We start from the raw sequence: 16,363 nt of genomic DNA on the forward strand, positions 1-16,363 counted from the left end.
GACCTCATGGGCCATCCAGTCCAATCCCCTGCGAAGAAGCAGGAAATCGCATTCAAAGCACCCCCGACAGATGGCCATCCAGTCTCTGTTTAAAAGCCTCCAAAGAAGGAGCCTCCACCACACTCCGGGGCAGAGAGTTCCACTCCCGAACAGCTGTCACAGTGAGGAAGTTCTTCCTGATATTCAGGTGGAATCTCCTTTCCTGTAGTTTGAAGCCATTGTTGAAACCATCAACAACAATCATTTGCAGAGGTAAAGGACAGTAGGTGTGTAGCCCATAAGATCTTGCCTCTTCATATCTTGTGGGGTGCAAAAAATTTATTTATTTATTTATTTATTTATTTGCAGCATTTATATTCCGCCCTTCTCACCCCGAAGGGGACTCAGGGCGGATCACATTACACATATAGGCAAACATTTAATGCCTTTTAACATAGAACAAAGACAAACAAACATAGGCTCCGAGCGGGCCTCGAACTCATGACCTCCTGGTCAGAGTGATTCATTGCAGTTAATTGCAGCGGGCTTGCTCTCCCACCTGCACCACAGCCCCTTCATATTGCAGAAGGAACCAGCTTGTTTTCTGGATTAGGATATAGAGCAATGGATTCAAACTACAGGGAAAAAATATTCTATCTAAACATTAGGAAAAAACTTCATGATAGTCAGAGCTCTTTGACAGTGGAATATGCTGCCTGGGAGTGTGATGGAGTCTCCTTCTCTGGAAGTTTTTAAAATAGAAGCTAGATGCTCATCTGTTGGGGAATGTTTTGATTGCGTATGTGTTCCTGCATGGCAGAATTCGGTTGGATTGGATAGTCCTTGCGATCTCTTCCAACTCTAGTGATTTTATGACCCATCTTTTTCAATGTTGTCTCTCTCTCTCTCTCTCTCTCTCTCACTCTCACACACACACACACACACACGCGCGCGCGCGTTGGGAGAAAAGTGGTCTGCCAGAATGTGTGGTGATTGATCAGTCTTTTCATGGGTGGGTTGCATCCTTTGGAATCGGAAACCTTAACAATATGTTCTGAGGCCTTCAGATGATTTCACATTTTGTATTTTTTTGCTTATAATGTGAAGAATTAGACCAAATGCCAGCCATGCTTTTCTTCCATACCCTCAGGACAAATAATAGTAGGGCTGTTAAAATATTTATCCTTGTTTGGGCAATCCCTTTTTGGGCATGTTTTATTTATAAGGAGATTTTAATTTTTTTTACCCAAGCAATAAAAGCATAACAATAATTCTGGCTTTTGTAATAAAAAAGAGAATTGAAAGATCACCTTTGAATTGCATGATACATTGTCTAGTAGTTTAGAATTCTGTGCTTAAAAGGTAGGTAATAAATTCATGCCAAGAGTCAGCAGATTTGTAGCTTTTTTTTTTTTACTTTGCCTTGCTAGTCAATTGCATGATGCCATAGTTTGTGATCTAGCAAACATTTGCATGGACATGACAACATGAGCTTTTTATTTCATGCCTTGCTGTGTAGCCAAGGTATTTTCTAGAGAAAATGACCACCTTTAGAAAAGTAAATATCCCATTTATAATACATACCAGAATGGATTTCTTGACTTTCTAATTGTTTTCACCCAATTAATTGTAGATCTTTGGTTCTACTTTGATGATACTCCAAAGGTAAATATTGCACCAACTAACTAGTTCTATATCAGATTACATCTATCCTTCACCAGAAATGATTTTGTTCTAATTAGCCATCAGTCTAGACGGAAGGTTGCTCTTCTGGTTCTGATTAGTTTGGCAGATTTGTATGGCATATGTGTATTGAAACAAAAAAGCTTTTGTCTGTCACTCAAATTAGATGCAATTGGTAATATTTATTGTTTACTGTTGGCTTGTGGTAAATTACTAGCAGTCAGAGCAAAATACAGTTTTCATTTTTTTCCCATGTATAAATCATTGGACTCTGCTAATAGACATGAAAAACGACCACTTCTGTGATAGTGAAGTATTTCATTTATAAATATTGCATACATAAAGTCAGTTTTGCCTTTGGTGAACGTAAAAGATGATATAATCATACCAGTTTAAAACTATTATGATTATGAAAAAAATCAAGCATAAATTTCCTGAATCACATAGAATTTGAACTAGTTCCAAGTTTATTGCATTGAGTGCTAGCCGTTGAGATGTTGCGGTATCTCACTTGCTATTTTGTTAAAATATAGTGTTATTTTAAAGGAACATATGGACTGTGGAATGAGAGTCTTTTTTTTTTAAACCTTTTTTAGTGGTTCACTTCTGCAACCTCCTTCTGTTGGAATCAGTCAGAATTACCTATCTCCCCTTCTACCCAAATCCTCAGCACCCTAGAAACCTTTTCTGGCCTGGACTGGGAAGTAGATTTTTGGTGCCATAAAGGACAGAAGACTTTTATTGTATATGGAGAGAAATGCTGGATGTCTACGCTGGGTTCAGAAAAGGAAGAAGCACTAGGGATCGTATTTCACTCATGTATTACAGGCAGGAGATTATCATAGAATTTCAAGAGGGGGGGGGGGTAAATCAGCACCTTACTTTTTTTCCTTTGCACTGAAGTAGATTTTTAAATCGTATTTATTTAACATTGTTAAGCATTTGGGAGTTAATCTTTAAAGACACCAATGAAAACTCGAATAGGAATGTGATGCATTGCAATTATATTTCTTTGAAGTAGATATACAATTTTAAAATATCAGAAAATAGAATTACACTTAAGAATTTCCAAAGACAAAATAATATGCATTCGTAGTAGAACTTGCATTTAAATTAAACAGTGCAATAATTTTAAATCTCAATTCCCGTTCTGATTTCTCTTTTTAAATGAAACTTTGTTAACTTTATGCCTTTATGAACTATATCCTGGGTTTTATGTTAATACAATGCTCTTATACATCTCAGTTACTGCTCTCCCTGACTTGACTAAAACCCCTTAAATACTCAGGCATCGCTGTATGCATTAAAAACCCTCAGCCTTACTATTGAAAAGCTTTGGGATCATTGTGTCCTTCCCTTCCCAACACTCATTTAAACGGCACTTTCAGTATAGTTCTAATCTCCTTAGCAGCAATCGGTACATGTGCTTGGTGATCCTATCAAGAAATCCATGGTCCGAGATTCACTAATGCTGTGTATCTCACTTTTTCCCCAAGGAGCTTTGACAACTGATTTTAGTTGTGCGAGTACAACTATTTTAAAGGACGTCTGCTGCCTGATGAAGAACAAAAGTTATACACACCACTGGTTCTCAATAGGAACAAAAGGAGCTTAGCAGTATTGACAGAATGTTCTATTTGGCTGAAACATCCTTAAAATGTTGGTGCAAAGAATGGATGAAAGAAATCTATTCTGAAGAACACAAGGGTTGAATAAGATTCTCAGCCCTTTAATCTTCAAGAGCTTGAAGAAGAATTAGGTCTTGGCATTGGTCTGAACTTCTTGTGGGTGTAAATGAGCTAATATGTGGAAACCTATGGGTTGGCAGTTGCAACTTTAAAAACAAAATGCTAAAAGTATGAAAAAATAAAAATGTTTATAGACCTACTAAGACGTGATGTGCAGGGATATATTGGTTATCTATACTTTTAAAGGGGAAAAAACACAAATGGATCTTGTGCGTTTGAAAAATTACCTGTGTTGTCTCATCTGTTCCAGCAACCGTTTGAAAAAGGAATCTGTCCTTTGCATCCTTCTTATAGAGGGAATAAATCTTGATCTGTTTAGCTCTTTCATTCATAGCTAAATGAAAAATACAAATAAAACAATAAGCATATAATCTGTCATTTTCCTTTGTTTTGGTTTCTAAACTATTGCACAGTGTTAGTGTTGCTGAAAAAAGATAATTATTTAATGATGGTGTTCTTCCCAATTATGGGAAAACTTACGTTTCCTTTAATACTTTTATATAAATGCTGACAGATCTCTTTATTTCACAGGAGCTATCTGTGAAGTTATTTAACAGATTGTGACACTTTAACTATATTTGTTTGTATAATAAACACTGTTTATTATTTCTTACTTTATTCTAATTTTGTTTTTAATAAAATCTGGCATTTGAGAGTATGGATTGTCCTGTATTTCCTCTTTTCAGCAACATGTCAAATTTCAAATAATATGTGTACGTCAGAAACCTCAACTTTGTGCTTTTTGAAATAACATTCTTTTTTTCTTTTTTTTGTATGCAGGCCACAGAAGCACTATTTCGCATGGGAGTATCGAGGGGAACAATTACTCCTTTAAGACATGGAGAGGTAAAGTCATGTTTCGTTGTCTTTATGTGTAGAGTACAACTTTGAATCAAAATTCTGCACCGTATTGGAGAAATAACATGTGTGTAGTTACTGATGATTGAGAGGAAATGATCACAATTATTCTTCTATTTTCACTATCAATTCTCATATAATATGGGTGACTTCCTGGACTATGGAATTAGAACATTTCTCCCTGTACCATTTTGTTGCTGCTGCCTCTCAAATGCTCATCTATGTGATGTGGTCATGATCATTGTGAAACATGTGATTCATAAAATGTAATGTACAGTAAAATTCAAAACAATAACAATCTAGAAACAATGAAATGGGATTTTTTATAAGGATTTGAAAAATCTTGGTTGCTGTGAGCTTTTCAGACTGTATGGCCATGTTCCAGAAGCATTTTCTCCTGATGTTTCACCCACATCTATAGCAGGCATTCTCACAACCTCTGAGGATGCCTGCCATAGATGTGGGCGAAACGTCAAATTCAGCCCGGAAAACTCACAGCAACCCAGTGATTCCAGCTATGAAAGCCTTTAACAACACATTTGAAAAAAAGTATGTGAAAAAGAGTTTAGGGTCCTTTAAAAAAGCTAATCCTGGTTCATGGAGCCTAAAGAACACCATTACAGCTTCATCCTATTAATCAGGAATAACATTGACAAGGGGAGGATTTGAGGCAGCAGAAAAAGAAGTGGGATGCTTCTGGTCTTCAAAACCCAGTGTGGTGGGTCATATTTTTTTCAGTGCTAAAAAGTGTTTCATAAAAATGGGGTCCTAGTCTTATCAAAATGTGTCTAAGCTGTTGTCCTACCGTCACCTCCCACAGCTACTATTTGTAGCTTCCTCTTTTCTTTCTCATCTCTTTGCAATCCACTCGGCCTTTGGTAAGAAATGGATGCTATAGCAGCCCATCATCATTTGATAGATCAGAGATCCCATATACCAGGACTCGAAGTTTGGGAATGTTTACCATTTTTTCAAGAGGAGAAAATTGGTTGACTGTTGATTGGAGGGCTGTGGGCAGATGCTTGGTTTTAACTATAATATAACACCTAGTAAATAATACATGATAGTGATGAAACATTATAATTGAAGATTATTATTTCTGTCAGCGTGGTACGTTTTGGGTGGAGCTGTGGTGAGGCAGAGAAAAGCAAGACTAGTCTTGAATTAATAATAAATCCACATGTTGCTCTGTAGCGAACAGATTTAAAACATACGATTCCAAGTGAAGAGTCACTAAGGACTCTTCTGGTCTGGCTTGTTTCCAGGCTCAGATGGATTTGCAGTTTATAATGCTGAATGTTTGAGGGAAATCTTTTCCCTCGCTTCCTGCTTTCAGCTGTTCTCCTTGCCAGGAGATTCCTTCCCTCAGTCGCTTCTGGCTAGGAATACAGTTTTCTTTTGTCAGCCTTTCCACATAAGTAATCAGGTTTTTATGCTGCAAGCTGTATTATTTGCTGTTTACATATGGATTACAGAATTATTGACAAGGTTTTGGCACAGAACTTGCAAGTGGTTGTTTCCAAGTGTCATTCATCCAAGTGAGACAGATAATGGTTGGAATGGTTTCCCTGTTCAACAACATCTACAGGGTTGTGAGAAATTACCTCAGGACTTGTTATGGCTATGAAGTTGACTGATCTCCAAGATGTCTAATCGTATCAGGGGAGATAATGAAATTCAAGAATCTAATTGCCTGCAGGGCTGAGCACATTTCACTCTTTGTTGCTGAAGCATTTTCTTCTAAGCTCACTTTTGGAAAATCTGTGTTGGTTCAGAGGTCACCCATTCCTCCTCAAGGTCTTTGGTGCTGCACTGAAGGGTCTGAGATTTCTTGTATTTTGTACAGTCTTGAGGAAAACTAAGGAGCATGCCAAATTCAGAACAATTGATTCAGAGCAGTGGGCCCTTACTTTTATTTCCGTTTGTGTCAGGATGTTCTTCTGCTTTTTAAAAATAACTTTACAGCTATGTATCAAGGACCATGACCAAGGGACAATGAGAAATACAGAGATAGTTAAGTCTCTTCTTCTGAAGTCTGTCCAATTTCCAAGACGTTATTATTGGGATACTTATCATTGCTGACCCATGCTTTATGACTGAATGTTCCTCATGCCAAATTATATCAGATGCATTAAAGCTGGATATCATCCATAAATTAACCTTTGGGACCAGTGATTGGCTTAACAAAGTCAACTTGGTTTCTTCCACCTTGCTTCCCAAAATGGTACAAACCTTGGGAAAGTTTGTGGAGGGAACCACATAATTTGTTTGTTGCCAAGCAACATTGTCTTATTTATGAATTCAGCAATAGGATTCCCAATTTCTTTCTGGTTCAGTCAAGATCTTAAAGTGAAAAATCTGTTTCCAAGGCAGTTGTGTACCATAAACCCCAATTAAGTTTACAAGGAAATGTATATATTGTCCATAAATAGGTTGGTGTCCCTTCCTTAAATTTTTTATAGGATGGTGTCAGCGGATCCTCAGTTTATTGGCTGCAGACAAGCAGTCAGTAGAGGTTATAAGATAGCTGTGTTCCTGAAGAAGAACATTGTCCTCTGGCTGAGGACAGGGAGTGATACTTGGTTGCTGTGGTAAGGAAGGTTTTGTTTTCCCAAACATTGTGAAACTGGCCTTTACATGCTTCTCAGAATCTCTCTTTTCCCTTGGGGCAGACTGCCAAGTGGAATTCTAGGGTCGGCTTTTACACACCTTTCTATGTTAGCCTACTGGGGTCAAAGCACGTCTCAAAATGCCACTGTTTTCAACATTAGGTTAAGACGGATCTGGCTTGGATCCAGGCTACTACAGGATTCAGAATGTCAGGGCTCTCTGGCTGCTCATCTGTGTTCTAATGAATGCTCTAATAGCTCTGTGATTTCTACCCTGATCATGTTGCTTGGGACAGCCAAAAAAACTGGGTTATGTCCAGGACTGAAGCAATATCTTAACAGCTGCTTGGCAAGTGTTGTGAACGGGCTTCTGCTAAGTCCCTAGTGTAGGTACTTGATTGTGTGGAAGCCTGTAAAGTGTTCTCTGATAGGATTAGCTCATCTCGTCTCCACACTTCTCTTAATTACAGATTTGTTAGGGAAAATGTCATATTGTCGATGTCACCTGGCTCTTCTGTGCAGTAGGGAGAAGGTAACATGATCTGGGACTTTTTGAGTATAACATCTCCCTGACCATTGGAAATTCAGCCACTCCTTTCTGGGGAGGGATAGTTTTGGTGAACATGAGACCACCAAGTTCAAATAAATGTACAAATGCCTTTATTGCGCTGTAACTTTCTGGTGAAGGGAGTGTTATCCGGGACTTACACTAGACTAATATTTGTTCCCATCATGTGTTGAAAGATATTAATTATTGAATGTATCTTTTTGAGTGGACTATAGTTTTACAGCTAACTAGATAGTACACTTTACCTGATGAAAGTAGTTGGCTTAACCAATTACATATCCACTTAATAGTAGCTTTGCCTAGCCCACATTGGACTAGTTGGCTTGCAAGAAGGTAATTGGGAAGCTTGTCAAAGGCCTTACTGAAGTCTGTTCTTTTTTGTATGTTCTTCTCTGGAGCCATAAGGTTTGTATAGATGAATGAAGTAGAAGGATCTGTAGATCTATAGGGAAGTGTAATAAAAGTGGTGTATGATAAAGATGGTTAAAAAGGACATTACAAGGAGGAGTCATGTACAGTCAGCCATCCATACTCATGGATACATTCACTGCCTAAAAAAAATTCCAAGAGACAAATCTTGACTTTGTCATTTTATATATGGGAACTATTTTGCTATGTCATTGTATATAATGGAATTGGAGCATCCATGGATTTTGGTATTTGTGGAAATCTTGGAACCAAACCCAGCAGATGTCAAACACCCACAGTATGTCTAATTGGATTGGTGCATTTTATGGATGGGGATGGTGGATGTGAGTAGCATGTAGCTGAATGCCTATTTAGAATGTATCAAATAGAAGCATTGTTCATATTTTCATCTGAACCATCATTTGTTTTCCATTTCTGGTCTTCCCTGGAGTTTTAAAGTATGAATGAAGGTGAGGGATTTAAAGGCACACATCAAAATGAGTTGTCTTCAACCACCTGCTCCCAGAACTACATACAAGTCACACCAACCTCTCCTACTAAACTTGCTGAATGTCCTTAGACAAATCGTTGTATTTCAAATTCAGTCCATACTTCAAAGGGCTGCTGTAAATAGAAAACACCTGCTTGAACCCATTAGAGGTGTAAATGTGAATGGAAATGTCATTTTAGAAAAGGAAATGATTATAAGTAAAACATAGTAACTTTATATACTTGAATTTTGATGTATTTAAAATATTTAAGTCTCCAGACTCAAGAAATTCTTTTAATGCCATATAAAATATAAACAAGATATTTGTACAAGATGTTTCCCGACTTTGTTGAATTATTGTCTCATTTAATTTTAACTTATATTAGCATAGTCATCTGTTTAATAAAATCAATAGTATATGAGACAAAACTGGATGTCATAAACTAGCTCCATTCAGATTGAAACAGCAATGGAAGTCAGTTTTAAAGTTGAACCTGATTTAATGAATATTGTTTTCAGCGTGCTCTTTTTTCTTGTTTTGTATAGTTTCAGCTTGAGGGCATGCCAAGATCTAGTCACAGGCATATTATAGAGCAAAATAATGATGTGATCCTAGACATCTGATCTCCTCACCCCTCTCCTCCATATCACAAAGATGTCATTATTATTGTGAGTTCAAAAGTTCTGTTCTCACGGATGGCTCAATCATCTCTAGTTTCCATCCTTGTTGTCTGAATGCTTTGTTGCTATCATGTTATTTTGTGGAGAAGACAAATGTTCAGTCTATTTTCTTTTTTTGAACTCACATCATTTCTTGTACATTTTATGTATTCTTTTGCATTATTTTAGCAATGCTAGTTTTATGGTAGAGGTAAGCTTGCAATTTATTACTTTATTTTATTTTTGGCAACCTGTGAGTGTAAGAAGATGATCTCATGAGCTGAAACATCTCACACTTGGTTGTGCCTCTAATCTGACAGCTTTGGAAAATTGAGTACTGTACAGTAAAGATTTCCGGGAATGCCTGGAGAGAGTGTGATGAATAATACTTTTCTAGAACTTTTTAACCCTGTAACACTGTCAAGCATGCATGCTTGAAGAATGTTAACTGTTGGCAAAATGAAGATTAAGTGCAAGTTAATACCTGGAATTTTCCTTCTGATTACAACACAAGTGTCTGTAATAATGACAGTCATTCTATACTTGCTGGACTCTGTGCCAATTCTTTTCTGCACCTAGCAAAAATAATGCAAATTCAAAATATTTTCAATTTATCATTTTACCTAAATTCTATTTAGCTAATTTTAATTTAAATAGCATGGTGTAGTTTGAGTAGTGGACTATGATTCCGATGATCAGAGTTCATATCCCTGATCAGCTATGAAACCCACTGATTGACCTTGGGTTAGTCACGCTTTCTCACCATCGGGATGTGAAAGGTAAACCTCTTCTGAACAAATCTTGCAATTTTTTTTATAAAGTCACTTTAGGGTCACCTGAAGTCAAAAATGGCTTTAAGGCATACAACAACAACAAAACTGAGATAGTTTTAATAATCCCTATAATTCCAGTGAAAACAATTTTGAATCCAGTGGCAATGCCACTTAATAGACCTAACTAAAAATTCCTGTTCATTTTAATGAGGTTGTTGTGCGTGGGAGTAACACTGGATTTATATCTCTAATGTTTTATATAAGTTCTAAATGCTTGCATATACGTCTTTCCCGTTGTAAAGAAGAAGTAGGAAATTTCACTATATGTAAGTTTTAAAAAGAGACATTTTAAGAAATTAGCAAAAGGAGGGAAGAGCAGAGTTGTGACTACTGAAAAAAAAATACTTTCCATGTTATTTTTTATAGAATTACACCCTCTTTTTAAAGATTCATGTGGACCAAGGTGTCCTGTTAAGGAAAACTAGAGTTCTCCTGTATCTTCTTTAGGCAAAGCAACCGCTACTCCAGCAATATATCTTTAGCATCTTTCTGCTGAAATTTCTTCATTTGTTATCTTGAAATATTATACTCAGTCTAAAGAATAGCACATCTGAAAAGAGGAAACTGATATGTATAGAAAACAGACAAACATGTTGGGACATGAGGTAGGAAGTTCATAGTGTCAAGGTGGTGCACATAACTCCTTTATTCCCAGGACTGTAAAGTGTTCTGCACTTTTTAAAATCCACACATCTATCACAGATGCTATCTCGATTATTGAACCTAATCCCAAGGCTAGCAGTGAAATAATGGAAGGCCTTAATAGTTGGGTTGTGAAGATATTTCTTTCCCATTATAATTGTGTAAATTAAATTCAAATACGGATAGCTTTCTTGATAGTTAACACTTTTGTTTTTCTCTGTTGCACAACTACCACGCCATTCCACCACAACATGCCTGTGCCCCCATTCTGTCTTCCCAGATGTTAAGCATGCCCTTTAATTAATGAGAATATTAAGTTTACTCTCTTAAAACATTACAAGGAATAACCTTTTGTGAGAAGAAACTCATATTAATAGGACACGCACAAATGCTGTTGGAACATGAGATAGAAAACTTTAAGTGACACAGGTACTGTATTTACAAAATCATTTTCATGGTCATGGCCAAAAAAGTGTCTTTAGAAGAAATTAATCTTTTCCTTTCTGTTATCTCTTTGTTTACAATGTGCTGGAGCAGCCTGTGTGGTTGGCATTCATCTTTCTCCAATAAAGGCATAGAATAATGAGAAATAAACTGACAGATGTGATATTACAAGGATATGTGAGTTGAGAGAATGGGAACTTCTGGTTACTTCTCCAGGGGAGCAATTGCTGAAAGTATTTCCTGGAATCTGAAAACTTGTAGTACTATCTATTTAACGGCAAAGATTAAAGTTAGAAACAGATATGTTCGAATGCTATGGGGACATTTTAAACTTGTGATGAGCCTGGACATCTGCAAGTTCTTAACAGTTTTGCGAATCATTATTTGGCACTTCGGGAAGAAAATGGGGAGGGAAGAGTCTGTACATGTTTCCAATGCACTTAGAAACATAGAAATATACCTTGAGATAGCAAGTCAAACCATTTGGCTATCTAAGTAGTGTCTACATAGATGGCGTGATTCAACATCTTCAGATGTGCTTTTTTCGACCCCATGTAGACATCAGGAAATGAACCTAGAACTTTGTGTATTCAAAGCACATGCACTTCCAAAGGAAAGCAGACCTTCTCTTTCTATTAGGTTGCCAACTTTAAAAAATGTTTTTGAAAATATTAACACACGCGCACACGCACACATTTAAAACAATCCTAAACACATTTGATAGAATCATAGAAATAAAATAGACCATATTGGCCATCTAGTCTAACCCATCAACTTCAACCAGTTTGAATATAAATGTCTTTGCTACAGGGGACAAGAAAGGGCACTGATCAAGCCTCTGTTGAGACCATGTTTCATAGCCTATGAATGACTAACTTGAAGACTGCCTCCCATGTCTTCACCAGGTGCATGTGTGAGAGTAGTAAAGCAGAGAGAAACTCCTCCCCAATGATGGAAGGACTTGAGTGAGCTCATGAGGGAACATGTGGACATTGAGATAGCCTGGCCCCAAGTTATATAGGACTTTTATAGTTCATAACCAGCACCTTGAATTGTGCCTGGAAATGAACAGCCAATGAAGTTGTTTCAACAAGGGAACTATAGGTTTGCTATAGCCAGCAGTTTAGCATAATTTTTATTTATTTATTTATTTACAACATTTATATCCCGCCCTTCTCACCCGAAGGGACTCAGGGCGGCGTACAAATTGGCAACAATTCAATGCCTACACATAATTAAAACAGCAATGAAAATCCAATAAAACAATTAAAACAATATAAAAATATAAAACATATGATTAAAATCCATTCCTCCAAAATCCTCGTGCTGTAGCCGTAAATTTTTGTGCTGCTGATGTTTCTAAATAGTATCCAAAGGCAAACCTACTTAGAGTATGTTATAAATGAGATGTATTTATTTAATTTATTTAGGGCACTTTTACCTCGCCTTTCTCAACCCTGGAGGGGACTCAAGGCGGCTTTACAACATAGGCAACAATTCAATGCCTTTTAAAACAGTGTACAATAAAACAGCCATTTAAATAAAGTAAAATAATAAAATACAATTAAAACAATTAAAAGAATTTAACCCAATACAACAGGGTAAATCACGTGATCCACAGGTGTAGTCCGGGCCATTCCAGTAGTCAGTTGCACATCTTTCATATCTATTATTGCTCCAGATCTCTAAAGGCTTGGTCAAAGAGCCACATCTTCACTTTTTTACGGAAGGTCAGGAGGGAGGGGGCTGATCTAATCTCCCTGGGGAGGGAGTTCCACAACCGAGGGGCCACCACTGAGAAGGCCCTGTCTCTCATCCCCACCAATCACGCCTGTAAAGAAGGCAGAACTGAGAGCAAGGGTCTCCCCGGACGATCTTAAACTCCAAGATGGTTCATAGAGGGAGATACGTTTGGTCAGGTAAGCTTGGCCAGAACCATTTAGGGCTTTATAGGATAAAGCCATCACTTTGAATTGTGCTCGGCAGCAGACTGTGCAACAGGGGGTTGTATGCTCCCTGGAGGCAGCTCCGGTGAGCAATCTGGCTGCCGCCCGTTGGACCAGCTGAAGCTTCCGAACAGTCTTCAAAGGCATCCCTCACAACCTCTGAGGATGCCTGCCACAGATGTGGGTGAAACGTCAGGAGAGAATACTTCTGGAACATGGCCATACAGCCCGGAAAATATACAACAACCCTGTGATCCTGGCCATGAAAGCCTTCGACAACACATTCTCCTGAGACTGATCAAACACCTCTGACCTGTGGTCCCTGTTGGAAATAACTCCAGCCCCAGCACGGTCTTACTGCAGTTCTGCTCCAGATGCCTGAAATCATGACCTTTGGACTGCCTTGCCCTTCTAAAAATGCTTTAGGTTATCAATCTGCTTTGAAAATAATGAAACATCCCATAAGCTTTCCATATTAAACCATTTCTGATAGCACATGGGACATTCAGTGTGTATCATGAGCACCTGATTCCTGTTTAAAATGTCTAGAACCCACTTCCATTCCCATCTTGTCTTGACTAAGATTAGGAATAGGAATCTTTAAATTCAGAGAGAGCATTTCCACAGCAACCTCATTGTTGTGATGGCTTTTTCTTTGTTTATATTTTGCTTTTGGCAGTTATTTGCCCAACCACTAGCTGTATTTTAAGCATGGTGATGTGAAATCTCATTCTGCATTTTTGACAAAATAGAAAATGTATACTGAACTATCCAACTGCATGTGTACAATCTATTACCACCAGCTACAGACTTTTGCTGTATTGTGGCCTTGATCTTACACAGCTGACATGGGAGCCATTTAACTTTCTTTCCCCAGATTCATGTGTCAGTGATTTATATATTTTTGTAGACAGTAAATCTAAATTAACAAGAAAACAGTGATAAATGCTGAGTGCTGTGTAGGCCACAATATAGTAAGCAGCTTTGTTCTTTGTTCTTAAGTTTCTTTTGGGGGAAAACACGAACATGTACACACTGTCTTTTTTCTTCAAGGAGTACATCTGGTTTGGTAATTTATCCAGACATGTGGCATTAATTAGATTCCTATATAGAAGCTCCTATTATAGCAGTGGATCTGCCTTACCATTCACTACACAAAAATAGAAATGTTAATATATCTGCTTTTTTAAAAAGAGGCCCCCATATGTTCCAGCTCCTGGGAATTGAACTGCTCTGTGGCTGCTACTAGATTTAAGAAACTTGCTGAAATGTAGTGGCTCTTCGAATTCTGCATTGCACTTTCTCCACTAGTCTGTTGCATATGTGGTTTTGTGTTTCAGTAGACCTCCAAATCAAGACCAATCCTATCATTAGGCATTCACCTTACTCCACCTAATGATAGGATATTGTAGAACAGGGAATGTGGTGTTAAGAGGACTGGGATGCCTGTGTCATATTGTCTGCCTCTTGCCAGCAGGGCTTTTGGAAGATGTCCATCTGGCTTAAGATTCACCTTTCCTGTCTTCTGCCCTTTACTTTTGAGATCAAAATGTTGCAGACTGCCCCTGTTCCAACTTAATGTTTTGCAAGTTGTCAGGGCATCCAATCATTCTTGGAGTTGTCAGTCCTCAGGTAAAGCACTTTTGCTGAAAAGAACGAAGAGATCCAGAAAGCAATGAAATAAGAATGTAGTATAAATCAATTCAGAAATGTCACATCTGCTCAAATGTATTTTTGTGAGATCCAGAAATACATTCTGTCTTGTAGGTTATAAATATTAGGCATTGTTAAAATTACATTGTATTCTTGTTGAACCTTTTTCTGTGGGATCACATCCTACAGAGGTGGTCTGGGTGCATCAGATTTTCTGCTACTATTTCTGTAATGCAAATAAAAGTGTTATTCTTTGTTTCACAGTCTTCCTTCAGATGAGCTGCTTTGCAGCTCATGTGAAGTTCTTTCTTTGAACCACCGATCCAACATCACCATGTGGGATCCCTCACCACTATTTCCCTGAAAAAAAGGCCAGCTTTTTTAAGGGCAGCCAGCCTGGATATGAGGATGGCTGGAGTAGAATACTGCTTTGCAAGGACTGTTCATAAAAAAATCTTTTGCAGTTGGAAGAAGCGTGAGAAAGACTTCCTTGTAGACTCTTGTAGACCCATTTTCTATATCCTGGCTGTCTTGAACTGGAAAAGTGAACAGTCCTCAGGAAGAGATGATCTCGCTGAAAAAAAGAGCTTTGGATTCAGCTCTTTGGAAATTTTGATTTTATGCCTCCCAGTGATGCAGCAGCTTAAATCCCCTAGCTGTTGAACTTGCTGACCGAAAGGTCGGCAGTTCGAATCTGGGGAGAGGGGTGAGCTCCCGCTGTTATCCCCAGTTTCTGCCAACCTAGCAGTTTGAAAACACGCAAATGTGAGTAGATCAGTAGGTACCACTCTGGCGGGAAGATAATGGCGCTTCATGCAGTCATGTTGGCCACATGACCTTGGAGTCATCTACGGACAATGCTGGCTCTTTGGCTTAGAAATGGAGACGAGTACCAACCCCCAGAGTCGGACATGACTAAATTTTAGGGGAAAACCTTTACCTTTGTCTATGCCTCCCTCATTTATATTTTCTGTCCCTGTTGCAAAAGTCACATACATCCACAGTTTTAGGAGAGGCAGAGGACTTCATTATGTTTAGGTGGTTCTTTGGGCAGAACTTGAAAGAGCTGATTTCTAAAGAACAGCAGTGCATGCGCTTGGCTCCTGATTTTTTTCTGTTCTTTTTGAATCAGTTGTAGCTGCCTTTCAACAGCATGAAATTGACCTTTCATGTTCTATGGTAGTTGAAACTGTGACTCTCTGCTACCACTTAGTTATTTGCTTTTGCTTGAAAAACTAGGCTGGGTTGGAGGAGTGGAGATATTGAGGCACAGGTCCTTCCCACTTTGGTGGAGTAATTTGGAAAGAGATAATGTGAGAAAAGGAAGGGAAAGTTGCTTGTCTCATGCCGGGCCCATCTCTCGTAGAATCTGGATATACAAGATTACTTTTAATCTGTTTTGACATTTACAAAATTATTGCATACAGAGGAGTATAACAAACAAGAAAAATACTTCTGTAATAATCTTTAAACATAAAAACCACAAAATGTTTACATATTAGAAAAAAATATCATGCCATCATACCACACACTGCTAAAATGACAAATAATGGTTCGGAGAGCCAATAAATGGGTGGGAGAGCAAACCACTCAAAGCCAGACTGACCATGAGATCTGTGAATTGTCAGCCTTTCATGGAGCTCAATGAGAAATAATGTGCAAACCATTTAAATTTTTAAACCTGATTAACAGTGCCCTCTTGGTAAAGAAGGAACTGCCAGGATTGTCCAAGTGTCTCCCAAGTCGGACCCAGGTCTCATTCATATAGTTGCCATAAGTTGGAACTGACTTTGCCACATTTAACAAAGAAGAAATACCACCCTTCGGACAATTTCAGAAATT

The 16,363-nt window shown here is 38.1% G+C and overlaps 2 protein-coding genes across 2 annotated transcripts in view; one reads left to right on the forward strand and one right to left on the reverse strand.

The window, feature by feature from the left end:
* The window catches only part of grm5 (glutamate metabotropic receptor 5), a 1,174,932-nt gene that overhangs the window by 361,128 nt on the left and 797,441 nt on the right, over window positions 1–16,363 (reverse strand). The gene's annotated exons all lie outside the window — the stretch shown is intronic.
* The window catches only part of tmem135 (transmembrane protein 135), a 184,337-nt gene that overhangs the window by 65,141 nt on the left and 102,833 nt on the right, over window positions 1–16,363 (forward strand). Inside the window, exon 5 of the mRNA XM_003219353.3 lies at window positions 4,191–4,256. Coding sequence (XP_003219401.1) covers window positions 4,191–4,256 — 66 coding nt within the window. The remainder of the gene's footprint in view (window positions 1–4,190; window positions 4,257–16,363) is intronic.

Source organism: Anolis carolinensis, chromosome 3, assembly GCF_035594765.1.
Source record: "Anolis carolinensis isolate JA03-04 chromosome 3, rAnoCar3.1.pri, whole genome shotgun sequence".
Classification (NCBI taxonomy): domain Eukaryota; kingdom Metazoa; phylum Chordata; class Lepidosauria; order Squamata; family Dactyloidae; genus Anolis; species Anolis carolinensis.